The sequence below is a fragment of the Sander lucioperca genome, chromosome 7, assembly GCF_008315115.2.
Source record: "Sander lucioperca isolate FBNREF2018 chromosome 7, SLUC_FBN_1.2, whole genome shotgun sequence".
NCBI lineage: Eukaryota > Metazoa > Chordata > Actinopteri > Perciformes > Percidae > Sander > Sander lucioperca.
In genome coordinates this window covers 40,309,366-40,335,625 of record NC_050179.1, presented here as the reverse complement: position 1 = coordinate 40,335,625, position 26,260 = coordinate 40,309,366, and the positions used below count along the sequence as shown (strand labels likewise).

Here is a 26,260-nt window from a genome sequence, read left to right as displayed (position 1 = left end):
ACAAACAAACAAACAAACAAACCGAGCCAAAAACACAACCTTCTAGGCAGAGTTAATGTATATAACAAATAAAATAGAAAATAAATCTAACAAATTGATAAAATAAGAGAAAAATAGATACAATATAAAATATGAAAGGGAAAATATAGAGCTAGCGGGTCATTATTGTGAATTAAACCCTGCCAGGGTGATGTGAGGGGCCTTGAATCAACCTGAAGGGGTTTAATTCACAGGAAAATCAATAATTTAAAAGCAAAATATAGATTTTGTTGAGTGTGCGCCCCTTATACTAGGGCTCAGTCCTCAACGCAGCAGCCCGGGCTCGACTCCAATCCGTGGCCCTTTGCTGCATGTCATTTCCCCTCTCCCTCCACCTTTCCTATCTTCTGCGTGTCTCTGCTGTCCTATCAAATAAAGGCCAAAAACGCCCAAAGAATAATCTTAAAATTGGTATAATAATAATAATAATAATAATAATAATAGCAACAGCCTGTTATTTATAGCAACAGAACATAGAATGCCGTAATTGACCTATCAGAATCAAGTATTTAGCAAAGCTCTGTTATAAAACAATAAAATCAGTACAACTAATTGTAAATCCCCTGGCATTTTATACATGTTTGTATTATATATCTATACAGTAATTTGTTTATTCATAATAAAACCAGATTTTATTCTAGTTATCTTTACTTGCCCTTTAAATCCAATACCTCTTACTCTGGCTGTGAGCAGCTGCACAGGATTAGTGTCTGCCACCAGACAGAGCGAGTGACGGAAACAGGGAGGGAGTGGCAGACACAGGGAGAGGCAGATTGATAAAAGAAGTAGCCTCAGACATAGCACAGACTGTTAAATGTAGCATGGACTGGCCAAAATGTGAGCACCATGTATGTGGACATGTAAGGATTGTACAACTGCTGACTGAAGCCTAATGGGGTCTGGAGTAAGCCAGAAGGAATATCCAGGTAGGAATGACATACACAGGACCTCAAATGGCTTCATTGGGAAAGAAAGGACACAGAATTAAACATACCAGTGATATTATCACAGACTCGGCAGATTGGATTTAAGGATTGCTGCTTTAGGAATAAATTAAATTTGACCCAGATTCTTCGCAATATTCTGTTTGTGTGTGTGTGTGTCTTAAAGTCCAGGGGAGTTATATTTGTACATGGACTGTAAATGGAAAGTCTACTGAGCTACCACCCTGATAACTATTGAAGTTTGTATTTCTTTTTGCTACATTGAATTATAGAGGACCATCTCTACCGGCACCATTAGGGCTGGGCGATATGGTGAAAATTAAATATCACAATATTGTTCAACAAATACATCGATGACAATATTGTAGGGTTGACAATTGGTGCTTTCACAAAGTATTAATATTAATATCTAGTCTCATATCACAATATCAATATAATATAAAGATATAATATGGATATATTGCCCAGCCATAATTATCATCATTCAAAGAAACATTTGAAAAGGTCACTTACCAACAATGACTTTTCATTTTGTATTGTAATTCATCCCATTTATTTTATTTAGAGAGGTGGTATCTTTATGAGCCTTTTCTTGGCTTCTAACCTCCACTGCACAATGTTTTACCTTGTATCAAGTCTTATAGTTGTTCTTTTAAATAATGCGTGAATAAAATAACATAGACGTGACCTGTCCTAGCCCAGGTGTATGAGCTTTACAGTAATTCTAAGATGGCTACACAATCCTAACATCAAGTTAAGAATTCATTAGACATTCAATATCTATCATCAGTACAGCTGTTAGATGTGACGTGTCCTGTGAGATGAAGGTGCAGATGACCACTTGCCTTTATTATTATTAATGCTGATCAGCTTTAGTAGCAACCGTGCCAACAAAGCTGCTGCACAATTATCGGTGTACCAAGTCCTCTTTAGGATTATGTTAATTTGTACAGTTTGTACTATGCCTCAGCTCCCTCATCTACCGAGGTACAATTGTGTTCAGCAGTGTAATATGATAGACACAGACAGACAAAGCCCTAACGCTGTTAAGAAATTAGCTCAATCCAATTTAACAGGTTCTGTTGCACTACCTACCAAACAGAAAAACTGGCCACACACCTAAGCATGTCCACACACAAACACTGGTAGGGCTGCAATTTAACATTATTTTCATTGTTGATGAATCTGTCGATTATTTTCTCAATCGATTAGTTCTTGGTCTATAAAATGTCAGAAAATGGTGACATTTTTTTATTCCCAAAGCCCAAGCTGACATCCTCATATGACTTGTTTTGTCCACAACTCAAAGATTATCAGTTTAAAGTCATAGAGGAGTAAAGAAAATAGAAAATATTCACATTTAAGAAGCTGGAATCAGAGGATTTTGAATCAAACCGATTAATCGAAAATCAGTCTTTGCAGCCACAAGCACACACACGCTGCTGTGAATCCTCTAAGCAGCAGGTTACTGACTTGCAAGCCTTTTTCCCAGACAGTCCGGTGTTTACTCCTTTATCTGTGAGGACTAAATTTAGCCGACATGGATTACAATAGAGGCTGGAGAAGATCTTCACCAGTTTATTTAGTCCATTCATCTTGACCGCAAACCTTTCCAAAAACAAAGGTTTTGTAGTGGGTAAATATTACAGTTATATAGTAAATCTTTTGGTGTTAATCGGTGTGTATCTTCTCTCAGTTGAAGAGAGCGCCCCCCCACCACAGTCCAACACTGAGCCCGATTCAGCTCACTCCTCTCCACCTCGACCTGCCATCATCGTCACCGCTCCATCACGGGAGGACCTCTTTGCCTCGCCATCCACCATGACTATAGCTGATGCCGTCAAAGAGCGGAGGCCCTCTTCCACACCCTTCGTAGTGGGGAACAAATTTGTGGCCAATCGATAACTCAGCATGTCCTGCAGGAGGTAAAATGGGAGTCAAACCTGGGTCTTTATTGGTCTGAACTATTCATATCTGATTTTGTTTGGCATACTGTCTCTCATAACCACTCACACATACACACATAAGACCACACATCATAATTTTCTATATATTCTTGTAATTTATTGTATGCTTTTGTTGTTTTATGTAGCCAACCTTATGCTTGTTTTTTTAATTCAGTGGTTACTTGTGTTCAATTTGTAGAATTTAGGACTCTTGTAAATGCTCATTATATATTATTTTTTTCTTCTCTCCCTTAGGTAAGATTCCTTCTATAAGCCCCTAGGGGTTTTCGTAATCTCTTTCTTAATCTTACTGTTGCCTTGATTTTATTATGCAAATAAACAAATTCAATTCAAGATCAGAGAAACCTTAAAAAAAAACTGAAACTATAAAAAAGTTCTTAAAGAAGTTTTCAGATACATTTTACTTTTTACACTGGACATAATTAACAGTACAGCAGAATGAGCAGCACACTTAAATATAAAAACTAAATGATCTTACTATGCAAAATTATTTTACTGATTTGTTCTTTTGTGAGCAGCTTTTTAATGCTGGTTTATGACTCCCAAAACATATGTATAAATGACCCTGAGACATCAAGTATACATAGGTCACAATTAGGAGATGAGATGACTTTCATAGCATGACGTATTCTTGGAGTACGATACATTCTGTGTCTGTTATTTGGTAATCAGGGTTTTTGGAGGTATCCTGTAGATTCTCCCATACTGTGTCCCAGCAAATCTCTTCCTCTTTGGTTCATTTTTTTATTTTCTGTATTTTATTGCAGTATTCAAAGAAGAACTCAAAATGGACTGCACAAATACCACGCAGTTGCAAAACCGCATGGCAACGCGTTGATGTACTCTGCCTGTTCAAACTCCGGGAAAGCACTTGGTTGTCCTGTTGATGGCACAAACCAAAACACAATGGCGGCGCCCGAGTGAGATGCGGCCTGGCGAGTTAAAGCCAAAACGGACTCTACTCTTGTTTTCGGAGGCTGCAAACGAGCCGAAAGAATGGACACTGTGGGAGAGGACGAACAGGACCCTATAAGGCTCAAGTCTATCAAGAACAATAAAACATTTACAGTGCCTCGAAATGACAGGGTAAGAGAGTTAGCTTCGTGTGGGGAGGAAAGGAAGCCAAACTCTGTTCAGCACTCTGATAGTTTAATGATGTCCTGCTTATCAGCAACGATACATAACTCATACATCACCGGTTGATACTTGTCACAACTGTAGGTGACCTGGTCTGAAATTCGGCATACATTTGACACAAGCAACATTACATATAATAGGTATATGTCGCTGTGTAGATGTCGTTTTCTCAGTACTCACAGCATACAAAACTGTATAACGCTAACTTAATGCTAATAACATTAGCAAGCAAAAAAACCACTAAATCAGCTTATGTAGCCACAAGTTACAATTTAATCGATACGCATATTCTTAAAAGTCACCGATTGGCCAATCATTTTTTTTTGGAACCGCCAGTGTTCACTGACAAGTAAGGTAACTTAGTTATTAAAAATGCCGATTTTTAAATAGAGTTTAGTATTGACTCCATCTAGTATGTCGGTTTAGTAAAACACTACGACTTACGAGGACACTTTATGGAAAAGTAATTAGTTAGTGAGGCGCCTTTGCCTTACGAGGCACTTAACTTCCAAGGTAAAACTAAGGTCTGTGCACTTCACTACTGCCAATCTTATTACTGCCTCCCACGAACACGTAAGCCTGCATGTTAAAGCACCCAACTCTCTGCGTCATCGACTGATTCCCTGGCAAGCCTTCTTCTTTGTGTCCTCTTCCTTCAGGGTACCTTTTTAGGACTGAGTAAACTTCATCAACCCGGTGACACTACCCGTCCCAGATTGTTTAGGCTATCTGATGTGCATTGGCCTTAATTTTTCCATGGCAAATTCCTCTCGGACCCAAATCTTCTTAGTGTCTCCTGTTTGGTTTGATCAACACCGTTAGATCCCTTTATTGATTTCTTGTTGTTTGTCATTTTATTGTAACTTTACTCAATGTTCACTTTACTGTTGGTAATTCTGAATACACAGAACATTTCACATGGATATATCCAGAGGAATAGTGCAACTTTCCAGTGTCTGTCCCTTGACCACTTTAATTCTTTAGGCTTTATCCTGTAGGTCATGTTTAATTTAAAATGCCCTGACTGTAAAATCAACTAAGCTACTACTGGAGGCAAGCATGATGCATGAAGTTAAATGAAGTGAAGGGAGCATCTGTGCCATCTCTATCTTTTCACTCTTTTTCAGTTTGGGAGCTGCAGAAGTGTTCGAGAGTTTGAGAAATTTAACCGCATCGGAGAAGGAACTTACGGTATTGTGTGTAAGTCATCAATGTTGCAGACTATAGACTGATTAAACTAGGAAAATTAAAAATAGCAAATCATTTTAACTGCTGGGTAACCCACAACTGTTTCCTGTTCTTAATATAGACCGAGCGCGAGACACCAAGTCGGATGAGATTGTAGCGTTGAAGAAGGTCCGGATGGACAAAGAGAAAGATGGTGAGATCAATGCTCTTAACGCTGATTCATATGTGTGAGTGTTTTGAATGCAGTATTTTTGTAGGCATTGTATGTATGTTTGGCTTTGTCCATGTGTTGTTTGCATTTAATAATCTTTTTGGGGAATGTAGGGAGCATCATTGGTCATGTGGAAGTTTTAGCCTGACGGTTGGTGCATAGAGGAGTTAATGGAGTAGTTATGGAGATGTATCTTGCTCTGAAACACAGTGTTGGACATCACAGCTAACCTATACTGCCATCCTTTTGTCCCACATTTAGCATTGGAAAAAAACATTTGCAAAATATAAGTAATTTGAATCCACAGTTTACAGTTTTTGTTTCATGGTGTCCAAAATGCCTGAGCCGTTTAAAGCTATAGTGCGTAACAATTTTATATTAATGAATGTCCGTTACATTCAAGCCATTGCCATAAGTTGATGTGGAGCTAATTAAGCCTATCAGCTCCACAAATCTCTGTATTTCTCAGTGTGGCTATGTTTACAAAATGGTGCAGAAGCACGGGTGATGCGTTTTATGTCACCGCTGAGAAAGGACAACAGCAGCGTTCAGCTTTGGAGACATAGAGGACATAAAAATGATAAGATAATTACCTCTTCTAATCCTTCCTGTTAGCAACTGTGTGGAGGAGGGGTGGGGGTGCGATCACCGAAGTCTCCCATCATGTGGATGCTCCGACAAACTAGGACCCTTTGCTTTAATTACTGTTTTTCTTATTGGACCTGCCGATTCCCTTCTCTTTGTCTGTCAGGGATCCCCATCAGTAGCCTCAGAGAGATCACCCTGCTGCTGAGGCTGAGACATCCCAACATAGTGGAGCTGAAAGAAGTGGTTGTTGGCAGTCAACTGGAGAGGTAGTGCACATGCACACACACCACCATAAGGCTGCGATCACACTGCCTGCGTCAGCTGTCCAACGGTCCGGCAAAAACTTTTACTTTTACTGTCTTTCCATTCATTTTTAGGCTGCGGCGCATTTAGGCTGCGGCAGGGGTTGCTGACAAAGAACGCAATGGGGGTGCGGCGAAAATTTGAGGCCGATGCAACCGCACGTCACGCTGTGTACAGGGTTCATACGTTTTGAAAAAACCTGGAAAAGTTATGGAATTTTAAAAATGCAAATTCCAGGCCTGGAAAGGTTTTGGAAACATAAAAAGACTCAAAGTTTTGGAAAAGTCATGGAAATTCTTTTTTTAACACAGTATAATAATATGTGATTAATAAATGTATTTTACGTCGTCCTAACCTCAACGTTCTATTCGGGGGCGCGATATTACAAATCCCACTATGAACCACATTAATTGTCATTCATTTTATTGTTAAACCTCTGAGGGTAAACTTTAACAGATTTTTATTCTTATTGTATAATGTCGACTGACATTTTCAGGAATACATAGTCATGGAAATTGCCAAAAAGTCATGGAAAAGCATTGTTTAAAATGCGTATGAACCCTGTGTGTAATAGTTAAATGTTTCCTGCAACAACAAAGCACTCGCTATGTCTTGCTTCTCTCTTTTCTTTCTCTCTCCCCGTGAAGTAAGCTGCTTTCAAGTGCGGTCGGATATGTCGGAATCTACAAACGATCTGACGGAAAACAGTAATCTACTTGTCCTTTGTTAAGGGGGTTTAAGAACACAACAGGACAGGACGTCACACAAATGGGCCGTTTTGTTGACAGTCCCCCCCAGCCGCACCACCCTGCGGCAAATCGGCGGGTCATTTTATTTGGTGTGAATGCCCACTAATGCTGTTAGGGTAGATGCACATCAATGGATTCACAAACAATAACAGAATATTCTACAGCAACAGTTATTGCTGCACATCTCTCTGGGTGCAATGTAATTATTCAGAATCTGTCATTTTGTCCCAGCTGGTTTTTAAACTTAGTTATAGTCATAAGATGTTCTACTGCTGTCTGTTAACTTAACTCTTGATCATCTATTTTTCTGTAATTGTGTGTTTCTTGTTCAGTCTGTTTCTGGTGATGAGTTACTGCGAACAGGATCTGGCCAGTCTGCTGGAAAACATGCAGACACCGTTCTCTGAGGCTCAGGTAGGACAGTGTTCATACTCTTTACCATCACTCATATGATACCATTTTTCATGGGACCCCCATAGCTGTGTAAAACTGCAGTTAGTGTGACAGCTGTTGTATGATTACAAATGCCAGTCAGTTGACCTATCTGAACGACATGAATCCGTAGTGAATTACAGAGAAATATGAAAATGTATTTATTTATGAGGGCTCCTTAAAACTAATTAGAACTAGTTGTGTTGTCTGCATTATAATAATTTCTCTTCTGCTTTCCTTTATTAGGTAAAGTGTATCATCCTTCAGTTGCTCAGAGGCTTGGAGTATCTCCACCACAACTTCATCATACACAGGTCAGTCCCAGACATTTACTGGAAACCCAACAACTACTGTACTCAGTATACTAGAGAAAGAAAGTTTAAAGCACCCACTGTCTAGTTTACATACATATATCTGAACCAATGTGAACAGTGTCAATACAGGAACTATGTACATTTGTGTTTTTATAATGGCAGCTTGTTAGAGTTATCACCTTTTTTTATTCAGGGAGGGCCAATTGAGAGCAAGCTCTATCTATGTTAAACAACTCAAAGTGCACATGTCCATTCAGTATACATGGCTTCATAAAGAAGACATTTAAAGTGATTAAATGGAGTCAGGCTGTTTATTTCATTAGAATCTGCAGGTTATTGGAGCATAATACTCAAATGCAGTTTTGCCTAATTCTGTCCTAATAAATGGAATATTTAGGACCAAAGAATCACTAGTGTGAATCACATATACTGATATGATTTAAAATCCAGCAAGCTTGTTAAATATACAGGCAATTCTTTAAGCAAGACTTTGTAGATCAGTAGAATGCAGTGTTGCTCCCTTAGAGCCAAGGAAGTCCCGCCTACATTTTGGGTTTAATGCGGTTTTACATTCAACTCTACAAATGCATGACAAGTAAAGGGGGTGAAAGGATTGTATCTTGTAGGAGCTGGCTCACTCATTATCCTCTTTAATCTTGTTATCAGGGACCTGAAGGTGTCTAATCTGCTGATGACGGACAACGGCTGCGTTAAGATTGGTGAGTCTGCAGTCTCTCAGCTCTCCCTATAATCACATTATTCCTGTACTGACATACGTCCCAAACTCTGCCAGCGCTGACCTTTGACCTCTCTCTCTCTCTCTCTCTCTCTCTTTGACAATGACTGCCTTAGAATTTTCTGTCTGAAATCACTGACTGTTTATTTCTATGTAAAATAAGTTTATTTCATGTATATATAGGGTTAGCATTTGCAAGTTTGTAAGTAGTCTTTTGGAAAAATTATCTTAAATCAAGGTCCACTTACCATTTGTGGAGCTTTTAGGTATTGTGTTCTAGGTCTTAAATCATTTTAAACAGGTTTTAATTTTCCTACGCCATGCAACTCTACCTCTAATGCTCATTTTTTGAGCATTAGAGGTATATATTGTCACTGTTTTAAGACTACAGATGAGACCAGCATGCAACTTACATTGCAGCCAATCAGCTTTCGTGTTATTGGCGCGAGTCTCTTTCAGATTGTACCACAGACAGGAAACAGATTTTATTCTTCAGCTATGGGGAAGTTAAGTGAGCCTTGGCTCGATTAAAACAGAATTTAGGGCTTAGTTGAGTTCTTAAAAAGGTCTTAAAAAGGGTTAAATTTGACTTGGTGAAACCTGCAGAAACTCTGTTTAAGATTATTTTGTTGACTTGCCCAAGATGACGTCCTCACATGTCTTGTTTTGTCCACAACTCAAAGATATTCAGTTTACTGGCACAGAAGAGAGAAGAAACTAGAAAATATTCACATTTAACAAGCTGTATTCAGAGAACTATTTTCATGAAAAATGACTCAAACCAATTAATGGATTATCAAAATAGTTGGTCATTCATTTAATAGTAGCCAACTGATCGCCAAATCTTGGCAGCTGTAGTTTACAGAAAATCATTTCAATACAATTTTCAGAAATTGATTAATTGTCATTAATTTAGAGAACACGCCAAACATTCTGTGGTTCTCAAATGTTCTGATGTTTTCTCAGTGTTTTTTCTCTATATTATTGTAAATTGAACATATTTGAGTGTGAGTCAATGAAGCTTTTGTAATGTCATCTGGGCTCTGGGGAATTTGGATGGTAATTTCCCACAATTGTCTCACATTTTATCGATTAATTCCAAAAATATGATCAACAGATTACTTGATAATTAAAATGTGTATACAGTCTAAGCAGTGGCAGTATGTATATGGATCTTGTTTTTGTTTCTGCTGTGTCCAGCTGATTTTGGGTTGGCCCGGATGTACGGCATCCCCCAGCAGCCCATGACGCCTCGAGTGGTCACACTGTGGTGAGTGTCTGCCGGGCCGTAAATATAATAAATATAAATACCGCCTCGGCCTGATTGTGTGGATGAGTGGATTGTGCGCTGCAGACTGCTGACGTTGTGCTTGTGCAGACTCAGTGAAACATCCTCCTTTTAATCTCTCGGTAATCCTTTATTAGGTCCGTCACCTCGGGCTGACCGGGTCTCTGTAACGATATGTGCTCTCTTCCCCCCCCCCTCATCTGTTTGCAGGTACAGAGCTCCAGAGCTCCTCCTAGGGACCAAGACCCAGACTACAGCTCTGGACATGTGGTAAGGCTCCAACCTCCGGCATTAATCAGGGTTATTATAGTAAACAAGAACCAAAATAAGCAGTGAACTGAAACTAAATAACAACTAAAACCTTCAAGAAAAACTCAAATCAAACTGAAACTACAGTAAAAAATGAACACAAATCATTTCAGTTTTTTTACAGAAATAGAACAGACTTGACATGAGATGACGCTGCTTCACAATGGACACTAAAGCAGCGTGAAGATTAAACATTAAACATCATGGCTGTTCATATACAGTTCTCAACAATGTATTTTGTATGTATATACTGTATAGTCTATCTATCTATCTATCTATCTATCTATCTATCTATCTATCTATCTCTCTATCTCTCTCTCTCTCTCTCGCTCTCGCTCTCTCTCTATCTTCGTCCGCTTATCCGGTCGCGGGGGGAGCAGCTCCAGCAGGGGACCCCAAACTTCCCTTTCCCGAGCCACATTAACCAGCTCCGACTGGGGGATCCCGAGGCGTTCCCAGGCCAGGTTGGAGATATAGTCCCTCCACCTAGTCCTGGGTCTTCCCCGAGGCCTCCTCCCAGCTGGAGGTGTCTGGAAAACCTCCCTAGGGAGGCGCCCAGGGGGCATCCTTACCAGATGCCCGAACCACCTCAACTGGCTCCTTTCGACGCGAAGGAGCAGCGGCTCTACTCCGAGCTCCTCACTGATGACTGAGCTTCTCACCCTATCTCTAAGGGAGACGCCAGCCACCCTCCTGAGGAAACCCATTTCGGCCGCTTGTACGAGAGAGAGAGAGAGAGAGAGAGAGAGAGAGAGAGAGAGAGAGAGAGAGAGAGAGAGAGAGAGAGAGAGAGAGAGAGAGAGAGAGAGAGAGAGAGAGAGAGAGAGAGAGAGAGAGAGAGAGAGAGAGAGAGAGAGAGAGAGAGAGAGAGAGAGAGAGAGAGAGAGAGAGAGAGGCCCTGACAAAACAAACTACTGTGATACTAAATATATAAAAACTACACTTTTCTGAAAAACTGAAACTGACTTTTAGTTTAGCTAAAACTAGCAAACACACACTGAAAACTAACTCAAACTCAACTTGTGCGTCGATCTCTTTAAGGGCGTGTGTGTGTGGTAGAGTGAGTGAGAGAGTGATGGTGATTATCTTCAGAGTGAGTAGTGACTCTAGAGTCATAGTGAGAGAAACAAAGTGTCTCCCCTGTTCTTTCTGACCACGGTGAAATCTGGAGCAGGAGAAGTTAACCCTCTCCTGGATGTCATGTTGTTTCTGGAGAAGGAGAACCAGGAAATGAGTCGGGGGAAATACAACGCTACCAAGCCACGGCCGAGCGACGTATGTCGCCGTGACATGTTATTACATTTTTTGAGAGGTGACGTCAGGGTCTGGTGTAGGGTCAGTAGTAAATTATTTTTTAAGGGTAGAATTATAATTTCATCAATACATTTTATTATCTGCATTTAACCTCTTTTTTTTACGCCTAATCACGATCAGAGATATTTTTTAGACTTTCTCGTTGCCGAAACTGAACTTGGCGTACGGTTGTTGTTGCAGGGCCGTGGGCTGTATCCTGGCTGAGCTGCTGGCTCACAAGCCTCTGCTGCCCGGGACCTCTGAGATCCAGCAGGTGGACCTGATCGTCCAGCTGTTGGGAACACCCAATGAAAACATCTGGCCGGTGAGACTTCAGCTCTCAATATATATCTACAGCATTAACTAAACTCTCTGTGATGTCTGATGATGTTAAATGTGTGTGTGTGTGTGTGTGTGTGTGTGTGTGTGTCAGGGTTTTTCTCTGCTGCCCCTCATCGGCCAGTACAGTCTGAGGAAGCAGCCGTACAACAACCTGAAGAACAAATTCACGTGGCTGTCTGAAGCTGGACACAGACTGCTCAACCTGCTCTTCATGTACCACCCACAGCGCAGGTACACACACGGAAAGTAACACAAGTAAAAGTACTTGTCCATTATGCTTTTGTCACTCCTAAATCTTTCAACTGATGAGCAAAACGTGCTCCTTGGGGAAAAAAGTTACCGTCAAGCCTTGTTTATATTAAAGGAACTGGACTTTGGGGTAAAGTAGTTGGACCCGGGCCCAGGTCCCGGATGTGAAAGCCCCCTCACAACATTAGATTTTCATTACATTTTTATATTTTGAACTGTAACCTGCCACCATTTTGTGTTTTCCTTGACATAAATGAAGACATTTCACCATAAATTGCTGCCTAGAAGTGTAGCAGAATGCAGGCGTCTGGGACGACCTCTAGCTCACCCAGTAAGAGCGTCCTGCAGAGAGTCCTGCAGTGGCGCAGGGTTTGAGTCCGACCTGCTGCTCTTTGCTGCGTGTCATCCCCCATCTCTCTCCCCCTTTCATGTCTATCTACTTTCAAATAAAGGGAAAAGTCCCAAAAAAAGAATCTTTAAAAAAAACAAAAAAAAACAAAATGCAGGCGTCTTTCCCCACACCCCCTGCTCAATGTGTCCCCCGAAGGCCCCTTCTGAGCCAGGAAAACCCCTGCACTTGGGAACTATGAACAGGATTTCTGTTGTACAGTAGGTAACTGCAACTAGCTTTGGGAAATGTAATCTTTGACATTTCTGTCCACAAAACCTTGGTGCAGTAAGAATATTCAAACCAGTTTTAATCATGTTGTTTAGAGGAAATGTAATAGAAAAGAGTGTCTGCATCTTAAAACATCAAAGAATAAGAAGGCAGGTTGCTGCTCTACTAGAAATATGAAAAGGTTGTCTTTAGAAAATTGATTTACAAGATAAAAACGGTAAAATATATTCCTACTACTTTTCACTTTCTTTTTTTTTAACTATGACTTATCAACTGTACTGTTAAGGGCAAGTGCATTATTTCTGTGGATTCCAGGCTTTTACAGTATTTGGTATATTTATCAGGAATTCCAGTGTTACCTTTCACAACTGTTGGCCCACAGGGTACAGTAGTAACAATTCTTTGTCAGACATGTTAAATTCGCCACCCATAACTTTGATTATTGTCTGTTTCCCTGATCCAGAGCTACTGCCAAAGATAGTTTGGAGAGTTCCTACTTCAAAGAGAAACCTCTACGTGAGTGAAAGAGTTTTGGAATATGTATCAGCTGTGATCCTCGCCATGTGATCTACATGTCAGTCATTCATTTTGTCCCTCTGCTCCTCCGTGCAGCCTGTGAACCAGACCTGATGCCAACCTTCCCCCACCACCGCAACAAGCGGGCTGCTCCTCTGGCAGAGAGCCACTCCAAACGGAGCAAAGTGTGATGAACAGGCTGATGAGACACTGGACTCAAAGACCACCCTGAGGTGACAGGACATTCTTAGGAATGGATGTTGGTTTTGTGGAACGTAAATTTGCTCATGAGTTTTTACTGTGGGATTTTGAGCATATGCTAACTCAATTAGTTTAATTCCAACCACAGCTGAAGCCAACAAACTCAGATAAGCCCATTGCTGAACTGGTTACACGTAACTTTCTACATCCACGACGCTCCACTTCCGGGATTGATGCTGTGTGGACTAGCCAGACTTTCCTCCGCAGCGCTGTGGAGGAAGGCCTGGCAATGCGAGACTACAAAGAACTCTGCAGTGTTCAGTATAATGCCACACAGATCATAGCAACATTTTAAAAGGCTGTAAGGACACATTCTCTAATGTAGACCCAGTTGGTCTTGCAGCACTGTGTGCTCTTTATAGGTTCAGTAGATATATTTTTTAATACTCGTATTGCTGCCAAGGTCTGCACACGAAATGTAAAGATAATGAGGACAAAGTTGCCTTTACAAATATGCTGAGGAATTTTGTCTTTTGTGCCGAGCATTTGTCTATTCTAACTGCTTCTGCTATTCTGGTATCAGTCTGGATCCGAACATCGAAATTATAAAACTGTGAAAAGGCATGACAAGTAGGAACTGAACCAACTTGCTTGAGGTCTGCCCACAGTTACACTGGGTCGGCTTTATATCGAGAGTTTGTGGCAAAATAAATGGAATGGCAGCCTTGTTAGGATCTCAGATTTGGTACTGTTTCGATGGCCAGCTTTGTATCCTTGATGTGAAATACTGAACTCCTGAATCTGCTTGCTCTATTGTTGTTAAAGGAAGAGTTTGACCTATTTGGAAAAATGCTTTTTGCTTTCTTGGAGAGTTAGATGAGAAGATTGATATCACTCGGAGACACGAGCGATGTATCAATCTTCTCATCTAACTTTGGGCAAAATAAGCATTTTTCTCAAAGTGTTGTTATAGACCCAATTACAGTGACATTGCACAAACACACAGATCACTTCTGGGGAGACACATGGCCTTTGGTTTGTGTGAAATCGGCAGACTTGTTTAATTCTGTTGTCATTTTCAGCCATAACTGTAACATTTAAAGATTTATATATATCTGATCTGACGTCTCTGCTGTGATTATTATTTCTGTCCTGTGTTGCTTTGCTAGCGTCTTTGATTAACCAGATCTAGTGTTAGGAACAGCAACATCAGACTGACTGCTAGTTTGGGTGGTGTCGTGTTCTTTAGTCTGTAGTCCAACAGGTAAGTTAGGTGTTGACATATAAATGCATCAAACATGCATTTTACAATAATGAGATGAGAGTATATCCAGTTGTTCCTCGTCCCTGTTTGTTCAGGAGACGTTAAGTTGTATGTGCGGGACGCAGGGATTTCTACCCAGAAGTTATTTTAACATTGTATTCAAACGTTGTGATTGGGTCTATAAGAGCCTCAGCTTGAATGCCTAAAACATGAACAGTGGCTTCATTAGTAGAAATCACTGAAAGTGGTGTTACCTGGTCCGCTTGTGTTTGACACCTGGCTGTCAATAAATAGGTAGAGAACATTATCTTGACTGGGATAGAGACTGTAAATGCTACCGTAGAGCCTCTAAATATGTTTAAACCATGAGCTACTGAACATAATAAAAATGTCAAACCAGCAACTGTGCTTTTTTCATTTGAAATGTCAGTTTTTATTAATGCAGGTTAAATTAGTAGTAATGGTTACATGGCCAGCGGCAGGTTAAGTCCCCTTACAGAGACGTTAATAAACTCCCACTAAACTGACATGTACCTCCACAAACGCACAGCGATACTAGAACTGGGCTTGCACCCATCTAGTCCCATCACTGAGTCAGCAGACCAGCCTGTGGTTCTGCTGCGATAGTGAGAGCTCACAGAGACTTAACAGTGGGGTCCTACTTCTTGATAGCCAGCAGGGTTAGCGTTCCTGGTCTGTAAGCTGACAACAGAAGAGATACTATTTAGGTTTGAGAACAAAAACGCCAGCCCTGAACAGAACTGTCATGAAACAATATGGTGGTGTCTGCCTCAGAGTAGAACTTGGTGTGTATATGTGCCTCCCAGAAGAAAAGGACTTCTACTGAGCTCCATCATAAAACATCAACGAAATAAATAAGTGTAAACATATTGTATCTCTATCATAGTCAAGTTGTATAAATAGTGTTCCGTAACACTTGAACAGTTTATGGCGGGACAAACAACACCAAATCAAAATGTGCTTGATTGATTTTCTTTAACAGGAGGAGAGAGTATGTATGCTCAGCATTGCCCAAATTAATGCAGAACAGACTGCAATAAACCAAAATCCAAGAGGGAAGACATCACAGTATGGATCACACGCAGACAGGTGTGTTCTGGGAAATGGAGTACAGAAAATAACTTGCGCTGAGTTAATTAGAGCAACTGGAGCTAAGCATTTGAGAAAACTGTATGAGCTTTCGATCATATCACATATATGACTTCATTAGCAGAACTTCTGAGCATTTAATAGACTTCTGATGAAGATCACGCAATATAATCGAAAGCTCCAGAGAACGGCTGTGTCCATGGTGAACTTTAAACTCACATTTTAAGCCAACATGGATGAGAAGTCCTGACAGAAACAATGGAACATTTGAACATTTACTATACCATGACAGGTGAGCAAACATCTACTGAGGAAGATCACAGGATCTCAATCAAGTACATCTCTTGGATTGTAAATCTTGGAAGATAAATGCTTCACTCAGACTGCTGCTAGCACAGAGAAACAGGCCTGATGCAGACACACACAGAGCTGTAGAGGAACACTGAGGCAGTGATGATTCATTAATTTAACTCTCCATCAAATAACAAAACAGGGCTCTCAACTTATAGACATATACATTAAGACACACCATTTTCATAAAAACACAGATGCATTTACACACTTGCATGCCTGGCAGGAGAACTATCTTCTTCAAACGTCACGGTCCTTCATTAGTATTCAAAGTGCACACAGGCAAAAAAAAAAAAAAAGTACGGTCCTTCAGTCAGATCGAATCGGCTCAGAGAGGGACAAACGTGCATTTATTCAAATGCAGCTCTCCTCACGTCAATGCAGGTTAGATAAAAAAGTTGTCGAAGTGAATACACGGTAGCGGCTGCTTTGTAATGGAACATTGTCTGGAAATGGGAGAAAGGCATGGGCTCAACTACCAAATCACACCAAGATGTTCTATTGTAGCATTTGGTCAACTTCCTCCAAGGATTCAAAAACTCTGGCTTGGATGAGTAAAAGCAAGACATGTGAGCTGAGAGCTGAGAGAAGAAAGCCTACAGGATGGTACAGCAGTGGTGGTGGTGGGGGCGTTATAGTGTTGTTGGGAGCAGTAGTCTGATCCTTCTCGTGGACCGGGGGGGTGGGCTCCGTCTCTCAGCCCTCCATCCCAAAGTCGTCTGTGAACTTCTTGACTTTGAGGAGATCTTCAGTGTTGACTGTGGGACGGGTGGTGGACAGAGAGCGCAGCATGTCTGACTGCAAAAGCATAGGAGATACAAGTAATTTTTGGTTCACATTGTTTTTTTTCTTTTAATATTCAATTTCTCCACCATCCAAGGTCCGCATTTACCAGACATTTACTCATTGGACAGGTTACAGCTTTTCTGTTACTGTTACTAATGTTGGCTGATAATTATCAACCAACATTATTTTCTAATGTTTATTTGTATAGGGACAGGTATAGCATAAACCACAGACCACATTAATATATGTGTATCTCACCATGCAGACTATGGGCTCCAGTAGCTTATCAGTAGGCACGTCCATCCAGGTCATCTCTATGGCTCCAGGGTCACCAGGGGAACACGGAGTCAAGAGGTCGTCCACCATCAACTGGTTGTTGCTTCGGGATGGACCGCGAACCTGCAGGAGGAAGAACAAGAAAAAAAAAGCTCTGTTGTAAAGGTGTACATTTTTAACCATTGCAGGGATTCAACTGTCATGGTGATTAATGTGAACAAAAATCTTTGAAATTGGTCCAGTATTGTAATCGGCAGCAGTGAACCATCGTCCGCAATTTTTCTACCTATCTAAAAGTTCTGTTGTTGCCGCTGACAGACTCAGATTATTATTCTAAGAGTCTGACAACATTATGGGATGGATCCCAACAGAGATAGACCTTTTAGTTAAAGAGTAAGATCCTTTTAGTTTATCATGAAACAGCCCCGAAATCACCATCACCAAACCCACCAGACTCCATGTAAATAATCAGGACTTTTAGCGTGTATAGAGCCAGCATATTTCCACCAGACTCCATGTAAATAATCAGGACTTTTAGTGTGTATAGAGCCAGCATATCTCCACATGTAAATGGGTGAATTAAGGGTTTATTTCAACCAAACCAGAGTGGTGATTGTTGGAACAGTGGAAAGATGAACCAAGACGGCTTTTGATAGTTTTATTTTGTTTCTGTTGACTTTAAATGAAGTGCGTTTGACGATGATAAAAGTGCTGTTTATTTAAATGGAGTCTGCTGGGTTTGGTGATGGTTGATTTCGGGATCTTACTCTTTAACTAAAAGGTCTATCTCTGTAGGGATATTTTCAATAATGTTGTCAGACACTTAAATAATAATCTGAGTCTGTCAGTGGCAAAAACAGAACTTTTTGTGGATGGAAACTGAAGATGTGCAATTGCCCATTAACGTTACATTGCAGCTTGTTTTACCGCTGCAGACTGCAGCCGTCTCGCTTAATACTGGAGTATGTACCAGAGTTTGAGCTAGTGAACTCAGGAAAGAGGTACAGGGTTCCTCTGTGCAAATATAACAGGTATGATCACTTATTTGTTCCTCTCTCAGTCAAGCTCATTAATGAGCAGCGATGAACATATGACTATAAATTCATTAATGTATATCTGTAACTGAATGTATGAATGGAGGAATGAATACATATTTATAATCTGAATGTATGGATATTCATGAATGGATAAATTAATGGTTTTTTATAACTGAATGCATGGATGCTTATGGAAGTAGAAATGAGTGTTTGTACGGCATGTATGAGAGAACAGAAGAATGTAGTAAGGATGGCTTTTTTTGCACAAGTATAGAAAATGGTCATTTGCAATTTGCAGCTCTCTGAGTAGCCCAAATGTTTACTGTACATTTGTCTTTTAATTGTTTTAACCCTGTGCTTGTTGTGTGTCTCTGTTGTAACTCTTGCAGCAATTTCTCCCCGTGTCCAAAACAAATTTCTCCGTGGGGAGACAAATAAAGATACTTTGAATGTCTATTTCAATGTCTACTTTGACTGTTGTTCCCATCAATACATAGGAAAACAGGGTCCAGGTTGAAACCCCCCCCCCGCCCCCCCGAAGTTACCCTTTAACATGTTTTATTTCCCCCTGGATTTCTAGTGATTTCACCTTTTTGAAGTGGGTGGCAGACTGGACCTTCCTAACAGGCTGCATGAGCGCGTCCCGGACGATGATACTGATGTCAGCGCCGGAGTAGCCGTCCGTTTTGTGGGCGAGCTGCCGCAGGTCGGCCTCGCTCAGGCTACGTGGCGTGTTGCCCAGATGAAGACGAAACATCTGAGCCCGAGCTGGCTCCTCCGGCAGAGGGATGTAGATACGCTTCTCAAATCTGACACCACAGAGGACAAGATCCATTCAGTCGCACACTCACCAGCTGTTCTAAACATAGATAACATGGACGGCGTGCTTGCAGGTTTCACACACGTATAAGACTTTCCACAGCTTGTGAAAGCTGCCTGGAACTGAATTTTAGAAACTATAAAAGAGGGAAGAATATAAAAATGCAGGACAGTATTTTACAATTGTGTTAAGCGAGGCAGCAAGATTGATGAAAACAATACAACTGTCATATTTTGGGTTGGCCCTGTTGTGTATTAACCCATAGTGTAGGGGTGGGGTGTGTGTGATTTCACCCTTTCTGGTCTACATATCCCTGCCTCTGCTGAATATTTTTTTATGCCCAGTGACAAAATGTATCCCCCCCCTCAAAATGATCAATGCTTCTTCACTAATAGACCATATATTATACACCTAAAATGTAAGTAAAGCACTGTAACGTGAATACACAATGCCATAGAACGATCAAATCTGAGCAGCAGGTGCTGGTTGTATTTAGCGGCTACAGAGCTCCAGGACGCCGGCTACCAGCAGCAGTTGTTAAGCCGCCAACAGGTGACTGTGAGTCGGTTACAGGCACCGCCAGATGACGGTCCTGTCAGGGGCCGTGGTAGTGGAGTTTAGACAGAAAAAGTGAGCGTCATGCAGCAATGACAGTTAAGTTTAGGTACCTAAACGACTCGTTAAGTTTAGGAAAAAGATGATGGTTTGGATTAAAACACTCCTGAAGAACGAACAAGTGTTTCCTGGGTCAAAGTATTTTGTTTTCGCCGTGAAGTGAACTCCGCTCCCCAGCCTGAAAGCTCTGTGTTTTATGATGACACCCCGTTGTGCTATTTCATTCTGAGATTATTTTCCATTGAGTATTGAGGTTCATAAATAAGTGTTTTGGCATGGCTGGCCGAGTGGCTCTATATCCATGGTGGTATTGGAAGGGGGATTTCATTCTTGCATGTTTTGTTTTGCATGATCGCACACTGATGACGCACACACAGACTCACAAGAAGTAAACAATACCAGCGTCGCTCGCTGTCGTGGCCGGTAATAAAACAAATTCAGGTCAAGACAAACATACATTTAATAGAGGAGTACTAGGGCTGACCTTCTGCGGATGGCAGCGTCGAGCACCCAGGGGATGTTGGTGGCTCCCAGCACCAGAATGCCATCGTTGTTGTTTCCCACACCTACAAACCCAGAGAGCTTCAGTCAGCTCTATAGATGAACTTTCTGCTCCAGTGCCCATGCAGGGTTATGCATTTACATATTTAAGATTACTTTGTAGTATTCTATTGTCCCTTATTCATTACATACAATATATTATTAAATACTGCATATTCTTCACTGCAGAATCATGTTGTGTCAGGCTTATTGTTCTCATTCCCCATCTCATTTGGCTCACCCTGCATCTGGACCAAGAACTCGGTCTTGATGCGGCGGGCGGCCTCACTCTCATTCTCGTTCCTAGAGCCGCACAGCGAGTCCACCTCATCGATGAAGATGATTGAGGGTTTGTGCTGGCGAGCCAGGTCAAATAAGTTCTTCACCAGCCTGGGAGACACAGGGAGAGATGGAAAAATGAGAGAGACACATGGACAGCAATATTAAAGGAGGCACGCTCCATATAAGTGACAGCGAGCACAATAGGTGGAGTGTCCCTGACAAAGACTGAGAGAACTGCCAGTCTGGTTTGGAAATGGATTTACTGAGAGTTGTTAATAGTCCATCATTAGTGTGTTTAAAAAGTTTTAAAAAATGTATACACCCTCTAGCCTCTGATATAAGATGAGACATAAGAGAGACTTTATTGTCATCCATCTATATCTAGTGCAGTTCAGTTCAGTACATATAGGATTTTGGGGAGGTTTGTGCTTGTTATGTTGAGCTTGGGTGCAGCAGGGGGTTAAGGAATCTGACAGCTTGGGGGAAGAAGCTGTTGTCTTGCCCGGATGCTCTGGTGTCTTTTCCAGACTACAGCAAAGTAAAAAAGTCTTTTATGATCTTGGAAATGATTTCCTTTCATTTGTTTTAAATTCAACAAGCAATTTGTTTGTTGTTTGTATTTTAGCAGAATACTGAAAGCAGCAGAAATGCAGAGCAAGTACTATCATTATCGTGATATTCAACAATGTTATCACATATCGCACATTTTCCTCATATCGTGCACCCTCTTAATAAAGGGATGAAGAGTAATGTTTCCACTCTAGTTAGACTGTAAACACCCAATAAAACGTAGTAAAATCAACATCTAAAAGTTATAAAACACATTCTGCTATATTTCTGTACTAAAATTAGGGCTGGGCGATAAAATCCAATATCACGATATTTTTGACCAAATACCTCGATAAAGATATTGCGACGATATGTAGGGTTGACTATTGGTGCTTTCACAAAATATTTACACAATGAGATTAGTGATAAATAATCATCAGTAGGAAAATAATAGAACTGCGAGAACACTCTGGAAAGTTCAAAAGATGACATCACTTCACTGCAGCCTGTAAAACCAGGACAACACTTATGTCATCACGATATCCAAAATCTAAGAGGATATCTAGTCTCATATCACAATATGGATTTATATTGATATACTGCCCAGCCCTAACTACAATAAACTTGTCTTTCCCTGTGTAGAGTACAGCTTCAGACAACAGAAGAGACTTACTTCTCGCTCTCTCCCAGCCACTTAGACATGAGGTCTGAGGAGGAGACAGAGAAGAAGGTGGAGTTATTGGCCTCGGTGGCCACGGCCTTAGCCAGGTACGACTTCCCCGTCCCTGGAGGTCCGAACAGCAGGATGCCTCTCCACGGAGTCCGCTTGCCTGAGAACACAGAGACCGGGAGTAATGTTGGTCACAGGATGACATACTACGGTGCAAATTGTCAGGGTACTAACCAACAGGGTGTGATGCTAAAATACTATGTGACAGTCATTTCAAAACATCTAAGGTACATTTTCAACTAATATAATAGCAAAGATAATGAACTAGGGCTGCAACTTATTATTATTATTATTATTATTATCATCAAACTACACAATAAATGCACTCAGATAACACTGTTGTTATAGTTCCTAACATTATGTAGAAATTCAAATTCAAAGTCAAATTCTCTATGAGATTGCCATATCTTCAAAAAGGCAGAGGTTCTGTCTGTACTCTTATAATAAATGCTGTCCATAACAAAGTAGCTTGAGAGTTGATTCCACCAGTGCACTATTGCTGGGCTTTGCAAGCCTTCCATTTTAAAGCTATGCATTTCCTAGCTGCCATCAAAGCAAGATCTATGTACATACTTTCATATTTATTGTTTTTTTTTTATTATTTACTTATATATAATTATATATTAGTTCCCAAAAGTTTGATTGATTGATGAATTCAAAGAACTCTGTGAGAAGTGGCCAGCAAATATTCCCAAAGATCAAGCTGACATCCGCTGATCACTTCAGATTGTTTTGTTACCCGTAGTTCAAAATTTAAAAAGAAGAATTTACAACAATACAAAACACAGAAAACACAGCAAAGTAAAGTAGCAAGTCCTCGCATTTGAGAGGCTAGAACCAGAGAACGTTTGGCATTATTTTTTACTTAATAAATGATTAATTGAATACCAAAATTGTTGCCAAATAATATTGAGCCAGCCATACGACACTGCATTCGGAGCTTCCTGTGGAACAGACAACAGAGGGTGAAAGTTAATAACGTAACCTCACGCCCTCTTGTCCTCAACACAGGGGCTCCTCAGGGCTGTGTTCTCTCCCCCTGGTTATTTTCACTTTAAAGTACACCACCAGGTTTACATCCATGGACAGTTCTGTTAAAACCTGTCCATGCTTTTCTTCAACTAAAACCTAAACGAGCGATTAGTCGACTAATTTACTAATAACTCCTCTCTCTAGCCCCCTCCTCACTGATGCATTTCCCCAATTGCCTGATGTTGTCCATTTATGTATTGTGCTGCAGAATAATAATAATAATAATAATAATAATAATAATAATAATATATACTATACTGAAAAGAAATTCCACCGGCCTTGGTCGGAATTATTGATTTCCAAGAAACTTATGAGCACATCTCTGGTAAACAAAATATTTAAAGTGGTGTTCTTGCATGTTTCTTTTTGGAGAAACTAGAAACTTTTACATCTTTTTGTGTATGATAATTAATGGGTGTGAACAGATTTATAGCGGGAACATCCCACAGTACCTGTAAAGAGGTGAGGGAATTTGATGGGCAGGATGACAGCTTCCTTCAGAGCTTCCTTAGCTCCCTCCAGTCCAGCCACATCGTTCCACCTGACATTGGGCTTCTCCATTACAATGGCACCTGGACACACAGACAGGGCATGATTAAGATTGACAATGCAGATGGAAGAAAACACTTTAAAAGGCACAAATAAGACCTCATAACCCCACGGAACCCTAGACTACTACTTAAAAATAAAAATCAGAATCTCTCAGAATTTCTCCTTACAATGACTTCAGGTGAAGATCTGGTCATAAAGAAGCATTGTGGGGTTATTCAATAATCAGTGCCTGAAATGGGCCAGTACCAACCAGTACTACGTACCGGCACTTCTGATTTTTGTCCATTTGACTACCCTTACTTCTAATTGTTATTAACAGTATTATTAATAGGCTGATAGCAATTCTAAAATCAGACATTCAGCACCCCCATATAGCCCGAATGGAATGATCCTTTGTTTTATAACCACATTTCAGACACTACCACGATTTGACTGTGAGATCGGCAGTCGATACAGGCTCCTTAGATCGAATTGTTGAATAGTGGAATATTTGGGGTCACCCCTACAAGATAAACCTATGAATATAAATATATCCAAGACACATGTGATGATCATGTCAGTGAACTGCTGAAATAGGGTACTGACCCCTTTTTTTGGTCCAATTAAGGCACTATCAATGACACACTGATCTTGTATCACACAAACATCATATCAACCAGCTTAATTCCCCTGTGAGGACTTTTTGCAACCATACACTCACCCATAAGTTGCTCCTGCAGTTTCTTCTTCTCTGGATTTTCACCCTCGCTGTCACTATCACTCCTAGACCGGACACAAACACAGAGGTTGACACAAATAAAGTAAAGCTGACAGAGTTGAACATGTTTCCTGAGAGGGGAGAAGATAGACAGCATACTTGTCATTGCTCTGGGCTTCCTTGACAGGCTTCTTGCCCTGTTTGTCTTTATTTTTCAGATAGTCTTTCAGTTTTTCTGCTCGGTCCAGGTACTGCATACACTTTGCTCGTATACTCTCCTTTGCCTTGTCGCTGTGGGCCTCATCTAAGCAGGAAAAACAACAATGTAAATAAAACCCACCAATGTTTGTACAAAAAGAAGAGTGTAAAACTAATCCAACAGCCTATCCGGCTGCAGACAGTACTCACATTTGATAGCATGTAGGAAATATTCCACAGCATGCTGGTAGAGTCGCAAGGCCTCCTCATAATTCTTTGCCTTGTCTTCCTCTGTGGCTTTGGTCACAAGATCAATCGCTTTCTGCAACAGATGCAGAGAAATACAGTCAGAGGATGGATTTTAGATGGCTTGGGGGTGGAGACACAGACATAAAGGCAGGGAGTGTACCGTCACACGTTAGTAATCTGCATATCAACACTGGAGCTTCCCATCCTCGTCGAAGCAGAGTGCGTTGTTCTGCTACAGTTACATGTTAACAATACAACTGTTTGCATTCAAACAACTCAGTTATCAGTTTCTCCCAGATAAATCCTCATCTCGTCATCATTGACAGTAGCTCAGTCCGTACGGAGTTGGGTTGAGAACCGGAGGGTCGCTGGTTCAAATCCCCGTACGGACCAAAGTATGGTGGTGGACTGGTAGCTGGAGAGGTGCTAGTTCACCTCCTGGGAACTGCCAAGGTGCTCCTCTCACTCTGACATCTCTCCATTAGTGCATGTAGAGGTACTGTGCATGTGTGTGTAATTCGGGCCTATGTGTATAATAATATTAACAGAGTGAATTATTAAATTGACATGTTATACAATGGAATCCTAATAGTTTCTCTGAGTCATTCACTGGGCTATTTCTTAAGGCAATTACCAGACTAAAATGTTCCAAAACGTAGAAAATATTAGTTTTTCATGTTAACTGACAGCGAGCAGTAGCTACAGCCCATCTCAACGTTACGTTAACATTATCCATCCTGCAGAGGCTAACGTTAGCAATCCACACATTCATAACCCACACCAGAGATAGTTAAAATTATTTTTTTTATAGTATGTAGTTAGCTGGTACAGTAACGTTAGACCTCGTTGACTCTAATGTTATATTATTTCACGACAATGAAATGTGTTTGCAGGCTGGTTTGATCACAACATCAGCGGGCTTAGCGTCAGCTAACAGCTGCTAGCCAGTTAGCTCACATTCAAACTGCTGTAGCAAGACTAACGGTAACGTTAGTTAGCTAGCTAGCTAGTAGTAGCAGCCTAACGTTACCTGTAATGTTGACGTTGTCATTTCATCTCACGCTTGTGCTCTATCTCCACCCAGACTTCTATCCTCTGACCCACAGGCGGATATGTGAAAATATGAACTCGTTACCAGCCCTGTGTTGTGAGAGGGCAGACTGTTCTTGACATGACAAAACAATGGCTAGTACATTAGCTAGCTAATTTGACAGCTCTGCCTCGACCCAACAAAACCACCACAGCAACAGCGCTATTGATACAACAATAAGTTCCGGTTAAAAATTTCAAAATAAAACACAAGCGTTTGACATCCGCGCAAATGACAGAATACAGATATTCACGAAGCTAATCAATAATATTTTAAGGATAGGATCTTCGCTAAATGAAAGTCCCATTTTTCGGCTAAATAACAACTTGACAAATGGTAAAGTGGGAGATGCTTTAAGGAAGTGCTGTTGTCGCCACCTAGCGGCCATATGGTGCTATAACACTAGTACTCCCATCATTGAAAAAGACAGCACACACACACACACACACACACACACACACACACACACACACACACACACACACACACACACACACACACAGAATAAGACAAGAAATACACATCGAAAACACGTGTGCACGAGAAAAATGTCAATACATAACATTTAATTGTAAATAGGCTATTGTCTTTATAACAAACCAACCACACATCAACCCGTATACTTTGTAACAGTTTTATTGGTAGGTATTTACATTT

At 40.8% G+C, this 26,260-nt stretch overlaps 2 protein-coding genes across 2 annotated transcripts; one reads left to right on the top strand and one right to left on the bottom strand.

Annotated features, from left to right (window-relative positions):
* The first annotated feature begins 704 nt into the window (after positions 1–704).
* Positions 705–14,105, top strand: cdk10 (cyclin-dependent kinase 10). The gene is made up of 15 exons (XM_036003071.1): positions 705–965; positions 2,680–2,908; positions 3,718–4,036; positions 5,215–5,287; positions 5,397–5,468; positions 6,238–6,340; positions 7,459–7,540; positions 7,805–7,872; positions 8,539–8,591; positions 9,809–9,878; positions 10,107–10,166; positions 11,700–11,823; positions 11,932–12,071; positions 13,172–13,224; positions 13,321–14,105. Exons 3-15 carry the CDS (start codon positions 3,947–3,949, stop codon positions 13,413–13,415), a joined length of 1,083 nt encoding a protein of 360 aa, XP_035858964.1. The 5' UTR covers positions 705–965; positions 2,680–2,908; positions 3,718–3,946; the 3' UTR covers positions 13,416–14,105.
* Positions 14,106–16,554: 2,449 nt separating this feature from the next.
* vps4a (vacuolar protein sorting 4 homolog A) lies at positions 16,555–25,964 on the bottom strand. The gene is made up of 11 exons (XM_031285413.2): positions 25,544–25,964; positions 24,475–24,586; positions 24,226–24,370; positions 24,070–24,131; positions 23,270–23,389; positions 21,729–21,885; positions 20,466–20,614; positions 20,169–20,250; positions 18,839–19,058; positions 17,195–17,335; positions 16,555–16,948 (listed from the first exon to the last, which is right to left on the bottom strand). The coding sequence occupies exons 1-11, from the start codon at positions 25,562–25,564 to the stop codon at positions 16,847–16,849; spliced, it is 1,311 nt and encodes a 436-aa protein (XP_031141273.1). The 5' UTR covers positions 25,565–25,964; the 3' UTR covers positions 16,555–16,846.
* Between the last annotated feature and the right edge of the window lie 296 nt (positions 25,965–26,260).

Bases quoted from the DNA above. Each gene is read 5' to 3' on its own strand.
- cdk10 (XM_036003071.1), top strand. From the start codon at position 3,947: ATGGACACTGTGGGAGAGGACGAACAGGACCCTATAAGGCTCAAGTCT. The intron at 9,879-10,106 runs GTGAGTGTCTGC...ATCTGTTTGCAG, and splicing joins CCTCGAGTGGTCACACTGTG to GTACAGAGCTCCAGAGCTCC. The intron at 12,072-13,171 runs GTACACACACGG...TCCCTGATCCAG, and splicing joins ATGTACCACCCACAGCGCAG to AGCTACTGCCAAAGATAGTT.
- vps4a (XM_031285413.2), bottom strand. From the start codon at position 25,564: ATGACAACGTCAACATTACAG. The intron at 21,886-23,269 runs GTACTGTGGGAT...CTGTGTTCTCAG, and splicing joins ATTCCCTCACCTCTTTACAG to GCAAGCGGACTCCGTGGAGA. The intron at 19,059-20,168 runs GTCAGCCCTAGT...CTGTGGTGTCAG, and splicing joins GACGCTGCCATCCGCAGAAG to ATTTGAGAAGCGTATCTACA.